Below are 7,270 nucleotides of genomic sequence, written 5' to 3'. Positions count from 1 at the left end.
CTAACTTGATGCAGTTTAGCGATGATTGGCACATTTTACAGCGTCCAATTGTGATTCTTCCCAGTCTGTGTGAGCCTCATCTGAAGTACAATAGTTTACATCCTTTACAACACACTTTGACCTTTACTTTTAGTAGCTTTTGTTAGCCTGGTGTGCTATTTGGCTTTTAACCCTTGTGTGGTGTTCGGGTCTGTAGGACCCGTTTTCATTTTTTATTCAAAGAAAAATGATACAATTAATTAATTTTTCAAACTGGGACTCACTGACTTTGGCTCATTTTCTGTGAAGAACATATATCAGTCCGATAGAGATGTCCGATAATATCGGCCGATATATGCCTTAAAATGTAATATCGGAAATTATCAGTATCGTTTTTTTTATTATCGGTATCGTTTTTTTTTTGTTTTTTTTAATTAAATCAACATAAAAAACACAAGATACACTTACAATTAGTGCACCAACCCAAAAAACCTCCCTCCCCCATTTACACTCATTCACACAAAAGGGTTGTTTCTTTCTGTTATTAATATTCTGCTTCCTACATTATATATCAATATATATCAATACAGTCCGCAAGGGATACAGTCCGTAAGCGCACATGATTGTGCGTGCTGCTGGTCCACTAATAGTACTAACCTTTAACAGTTAATTTTACTCATTTTCATTCATTACTAGTTTCTATGTAACTGTTTTTATATTGTTGTACTTTCTTTTTTTATTCAAGAAAATGTTTTTAATTTATTTATCTTATTTTACTAATTTTTTTTAAAAGTACCTTATCTTCACCATACCTGGTTGTCCAAATTAGGCATAATAATGTGTTAATTCCACAACTGCATATATCGGTTGATATCGGTATCGGTAATTAAAGAGTTGGACAATATCGGAATATCGGATATCGGCAAAAAGCCATTATCGGACATCCCTATATATCAGAATGCATATTTAATGACCACACACCATACACCCCCCCTACACATTTCTATTACATATAAGATGTCCGGTCCACTGGACCCGGGTCTAATAGAAGTGTGGACATTGATGTTCTGTGTACCACACATACACACAGCAGGCCTAGACAGGAAGAGGACAGAGTGTAGGGACACAGAACATCAGAGGGTGAAATGTGCGAGAAAAAGAGAGCAGACAGTGTTGACAAACAATGTTGCAACCTTGTGTGGGAACCGCAGGTGCGGAAACACAAAAGAAGAATCCCTGTGGGATGCAGAAACTGGCAGAGAAATGTTCTGTGCAACGTTTATATTGTTGTTACTCAGCCATCGTTTGTGGGTCTGATGGACCCGTTGCATTTTGTGGCTTTTAATGCCTCACAATCAAACACTTTTGTGTTCAAATACTGAACAGATGTTTATTGGGATAAGGTAAACATCTGTTCAGTATTTTAACATGAAAGTGTTTGATTGTGAGGCATTAAAAGCCACAAATTGCAACGGGTCCATCAGACCCACAAACGCTGGCTGAGTAAAAACAATTAAACACTTTTGTGTTAAAATACTGAACCGATGTTTATTGGGATAAGGTAAACATCTGTTCAGTATTTTAACATGAAAGAGTTTGATTGTGAGGCATTAAAAGCCACAAAATGCAACTGGTCCATCAGACCAGTCTGATGTGGGTCTGATGGACCCGTTGCATTTTGTGGCTTTTAATGCCTCACAATCAAACACTTTTGTGTTCAAATACTGAACAGATGTTTATTGGGATAAGGTAAACATCTTTCAGTATTTTAACATGAAAGTGTTTGATTGTGAGGCATTAAAAGCCACAAATTGCAACGGGTCCATCAGACCCACAAACGCTGGCTGAGTAACAACAATCAAACACTTTTGTGTTAAAATACTGAACCGATGTTTATTGGGATAAGGTAAACATCTGTTCAGTATTTTAACATAAAAGTGTTTGATTGTGAGGCATTAAAAGCCACAAAATGCAAGGGGTCCATCAGACCCACAAAACGCTGGCTGAGTAACAACAATATGAACATTAAACAAGGGTTAAGTGACAGTCCTGACGTTTATTCAAACAGAAGAGTGTTAAACCTATTTAGACGCAAGTCACTGGAGTTTGACTGAAGTCATGATGACAAAGAGAACTTTGAATTCAATTGAAGTATTTCCGTCCGTAAATATATATAGATCTGCATAGTTGATCCTCGTATGACCACCAATAATGTGTCCTTCATAAATCCATCCAAATCAAGACATAAGTCCAAGTTCCTGTGCTTGTCAAGCCTCTCCTTCATACAAAACATCAATTGTAAACATTCAACTGAAGCAGCCAAAAACAAATAAGCGTCCCGTGACTGATCAAATGTGTTGCCATGTTTTATCCATGGACTGAATGTGCTCTTTGGCCTTCATCCTGAGCACTGCGATGCTGGAGCTCCTGTCGTCCTCCATGGGGTATTTGTCATTGAATCCGACCGGGCACTGGTAAGGTGGCGGCCCCCCGCCCTGCTGCATCCCTTGCACCAAGCCGGTCGGGCTGTTGAGGAAACCGTGGCCGGGATATGCGGGCTGAAGTGCCTGAGGCGAGCCCATGAAGCCTGGGATGGTGTGCATGGGCATTGGCGTGGCACTGGGAATGGGAGAGGCGAGCCAAGGGTCCAAGGGCAAGGCATTGGCGACCGACCCCGCGCCGGGGTGCATTGGGGGGCGATTGAAGGAAAGCATGGGGGAGTCGTGCAGCTTCATGGTGGTGGTGTCCATCTTCTCTTGACGGCGCCACTTGGCCCTGCGGTTCTGGAACCACACCTAGACATAGACACATGAAACGTTACCTTAAGTCACGGCGCCAGCCTGGTTCCAATGGCAAATACCGTAAAGTCCTTCATCCCCAAATTATGGCTTTATGCTTCATAGTACTCAAGTTCTCTTGGGCAAGTATTTCTAAATAAACACTGTGGAATCCCCCTTCCTCATGTTCATCAAGACCAGTTAGCCCAACTGTCATTTGCAGTAAAGCGGACAAAGATGGCAGTCAGCAGGTTGGGCCACACCATGCTGAATATAAATAGAGCTCTGCTTTTGATTGACTGGGATACCAATCATTCAAGATCAATCCAAAATCTTGGGATAGAAACTAGAATTCAAAATCACCATCAAGATAGCGACATTGATTCTTGCAGAAAGTAGTCTTGGCATCTGAGGCCAGGAAGAGTCAAGATCTTGATGTCATCTCCAATATTTTTTCAGATAGATTCATGAGATGAAAGTGACTTGGTTTTGGAATAGAGAGTTGCAGGTTTGAAACCTTCTGCCAAAGAGGTTGGGCCCAATGGTTGTTGGTTATAGGGCTGCTCTGGACTATAGAGTGGAACTTGAAAGGTCACAAAAGAGAATCATGTTTTTAAAACTGAAATATGGAAATAGGGACTGTTTTTTAGCAAAACTAATTTCTTAAAAAGCCCAAAACCTCAGCCACCAATGACTCTGCTTTACACCAAGACCTGGACAGTAGGTCAGTCTCTAAGGACATGGCTTCATACCATCTCTTAATAGATGGAAGTGGGACAACAAACTTCGACTAAGGCTTCAGTCCTTTGGTGTGTAGTTTTAAGACGGACTGCATATGAAAAAGGGTGACCGGAAAAGGGTGGAGTGCCATCTCCGGGTTGCGGAAGAGACCCTGCCCCAAGTGGAGGAGTTCAAGTACCTTGGAGTCTTGTTCACGAGTGAGGGAAGAGTGGATCGTGAGATCGTCAGGCGAATCGGTGCGGCATCTTCAGTAATGCGGACGCTGTATCGATCCGTTGTGGTGAAGAAGGAGCTGAGCTGGAAGGCAAAGCTCTCAATTTACCGGTCGATCTACGTTCCCATCCTCACCTATGGTCATGAGCTTTGGGTTATGACCGAAAGGACAAGATCACGGGTACAAGCGGCCGAAATGAGTTTCCTCCGCCGGGTGGCGGGTCTCTCCCTTAGAGATAGGGTGAGAAGCTCTGCCATCCGGGGGGAGCTCAAAGTAAAGCCGCTGCTCCTCCACATCGAGAGGAGCCAGATGAGGTGGTTCGGGCATCTGGTCAGGATGCCACCCGAACGCCTCCCTAGGGAGGTGTTTAGGGCACGTCCGACCGGTAGGAGGCCACGGGGAAGACCCAGGACACGTTGGGAAGACTATGTCTCCCGGCTGGCCTGGGAACGCCTCGGGATCCCCCGGGAGGAGCTGGACGAAGTGGCTGGGGAGAGGGAAGTCTGGGCTTCCCTGCTTAATGCTGCTGCCCCCGCGACCCGACCTCGGATAAGCGGAAGAAGATGGATGGATGGATGGATGTATGCATATGAAAACCTGGAGGTAGTTGCCATAAAATCTGTGTAGTTTGTCAGGATGGGAGGGATGCTGCTGGTGGTCTTTTACCTGGACGCGAACCTCGGGCAAGTTGACTTTCATGGCCAGCTCTTCGCGGCTGTAGACATCCGGGTAGTGGGACTTCTCAAAAGCTCGCTCGAGCTCGTGCAGCTGGTAGGTGGTGAAGGTGGTGCGGTTCCTCCGGTGTTTCTTCTTGGAGTGCTCTTCCTCCATGATGTCTTTGGGGGACTGCTCGGCCCCGTCTATGTTGTTTTGCATGCTACTCATATCTTCATCGCACTTGTCGCTGGAGAACAGGTCGGACACTGAAAGGATAACACAGATATGTGCCTTGTCTTGACTTTTGCTTACCACAAACACTAATAGTTTTTTTAATTGTAGTGAAATCTTGACTGCAGGCATTATCATCAGGGGTCTTCCTGACATCTTTCACTGAATTCTTCAATTAATCCTACAGTAGCAGATGCTACCAGTTTAAGCCTCAAGGCCCTGCCCCCCTTTGCCGCCACTACTGTAATCTAGACTTTGCTTGTAGACCAAAAACGAGGCATACGTAATACACTAACATACACAATAGTCATTCTAGACAAGAACGTTTGTCCTGGTGGAGTCATAGACTAGCTGGGCAGTAGTTTAGACAGAGCTCTAACGAATGATGCGGGGGCGTTCCATACTACTGTAAATAAGGTAGTTTGCTTCTCAAATTTTTGTTATGTAATTCACCTACTCGGTGTCTTCACTTCCTGCTCCTTTGTTGGTCTGAACTGTGCTTACCTGCTATTCGCACCGATTTTAAGCAACTTTACTGGCTTTCCTTTCTAGCGACTAAACACTGTTACCATGATTTTTCACCAATTTGGAGTTGAAGGGCGCTTCAAATTCTGCATCAAAGAACTAGTTAAGTTACAAGTCATCATGTACTCTTCTCTAAAAAGAGTTAAAACTCACAAAACAGAAGGAACTTCTCAAAGAAAGTGCGGAAACATTTGCACTGCGGCACTCTTTTCAACCCAAACCTAAAAAAATGGATTGTGGTCGACTCACCGTGGTAGGACGAATTGTCGCCACCCAGTTCTGCAAGATGTACGTAAGGGTCCTGCTTGTCGGAGTTTTTCCTACAGCCTTTCTGGCTGTCATCGTCCACAGTGTGGAGCAGGGGGTCCTGGTCTTTCGTGAAGCCCAGAATGACATCAATGCTGTGGACCCTTCCGCCGGAGGAGCTGGATCCGGCACCTTTCACCATGTCATAGTTGTCTAGGCAACCGTCTTCCATGATTCCCGGGGTATCCATTGACAAATGCATCCGTATTTGGTTGATTGTTGGAAATAGAGTTTATGGATCCCTTTCTTTTCAGGATAAACCAAGGAAACGGACCGGGTGCTGTTTGCAAAAAGTCCGACAAACTCACATGGTTGTCTTCGCATGAGAATGAAAAACCGAACAAACTATTGAAAGTAAGCCTTGTAGCTAGACGTTGAAAAACAAAAACAAGGTGATCTTGCCGACGTTACTGTAGCTTCCAGTAGCGGGCAACGTTGCATGCATGGTGTCCTAGACTATAAGTAGTCGACTGACACTGTCCGGTCTTTAGTGGCACTTGTTGCTCCATGTTAAGTCCTCCAAATCCCCCTCCCCTTGCACTCAAGTGAGCAAAGGATGTGCTGACGGTGTCCCGTCCACGTAACCCGTAAAAAAAAACAAAAAACCCCAACAAAGGACCGCGAGGATGTAAGGAAGATAGCACCAAGGATTAAGAAGTGTATTACTTAGGATCCTTCCCCTTTCAGAATGACTGACAGTTGTTTTCGGCCCAAGTAATTGCTCCAAATGTGTCCTGCATTCACCGCCCGGTTGGAGGCCATTGCTAATGAAGCCTTGACAAAACTTTCTTTCAAAAAGGCTATTGTGCGCCGGAGAATGGCTCATATAGCGAGAGTGTGCACTAATCCCTTCATTAAGCACACAACAGACACAAGAGATGGACTTTTAACTTAAATGCTCAGACACTGGAAAAAACCACCCTTCCCCCTTTTTGGGGCATTATTTACCACCCAAATCATACGACCGTAAGATCCTATCACTACAGGTATGAACGGAATTTTCATGAGCGGTGGGCATCGTCACTATCATTGGGCAAAAGGATTTAAAAAAAAGGGGGTCCTGGCAAGTTTCTTTGGTACCAGCTGGCCCAAGCCGAGCCGGAGCTGCTGCCTCTCCGGCAGAAGGTGTTGCAGAGATCAATCCTCATCCTTAATGAGCCTAAAGCCTTCACTGGAGATTTCCTCTGACCTCACTGCTCCCAGCATTGCAGCGGTATATTTAGCAACTTCTTTGCATGACGCTAAAAACAAGTTTCCTCTTCTTTGTTGTCAACCGTCTGTTGCTAGAGGGAATGTTTGTCCGTTTGTGAGGTCCGTGGTCTTTGATGGAGCTTCTTCTTTTACACCGAGCTCCTCCAGTGTACCTCGTCTGTGCACTTACCACAGAAACCTAGAACACATTCATTGCTGCTCATTTGGAGTCAGCTTTTCGTGTAAATCAGCGGTCACCAACGCGGTGCCCACGGGCACCAGGTAGCCCGTAAGGACCAGATGAGTAGCCTGCTGGCCTGTTCTAAAAAATAGCTCAAATAGCAGCACTTACCAGTGAGCTGCCTCTATTTTTTAAATTGTATTTATTTACTAGCAAGCTGGTCTCGCTTCGCCCGACATTTTTAATTCTAAGAGAGACAAAACTCAAATAGAATTTGAAAATCCAAGGAAATATTTTAAAGACTTGGTCTTCACTTGTTTAAATAAATTCATGTATTTTTTTACTTGGCTTCTTATAACTTTCAGAAAGACAATTTTAGAGAAAAAATACAAGCTTAAAAATGATTTTAGGATTTTTAAACACATATACCTTTTTACCTTTTAAATTCCTTCCTCTTCTTTCCTGACA

At 44.1% G+C, this 7,270-nt stretch overlaps 1 protein-coding gene across 1 annotated transcript; it reads right to left on the bottom strand.

Moving 5' to 3' along the window:
* Positions 1 to 1,949: 1,949 nt before the first annotated feature.
* Positions 1,950 to 6,273, bottom strand: LOC133631250 (retinal homeobox protein Rx2-like). Its single transcript, XM_062023419.1, has 3 exons — positions 5,374 to 6,273; positions 4,378 to 4,634; positions 1,950 to 2,774 (listed from the first exon to the last, which is right to left on the bottom strand). The coding sequence occupies exons 1-3, from the start codon at positions 5,630 to 5,632 to the stop codon at positions 2,328 to 2,330; spliced, it is 963 nt and encodes a 320-aa protein (XP_061879403.1). The 5' UTR covers positions 5,633 to 6,273; the 3' UTR covers positions 1,950 to 2,327.
* Positions 6,274 to 7,270: the final 997 nt, after the last annotated feature.

The sequence above is a fragment of the Entelurus aequoreus genome, linkage group LG16 (genome assembly GCF_033978785.1).
Source record: "Entelurus aequoreus isolate RoL-2023_Sb linkage group LG16, RoL_Eaeq_v1.1, whole genome shotgun sequence".
Classification (NCBI taxonomy): Eukaryota; Metazoa; Chordata; class Actinopteri; order Syngnathiformes; family Syngnathidae; genus Entelurus; species Entelurus aequoreus.
This window is presented reverse-complemented; position numbering and strand designations above follow the sequence as displayed.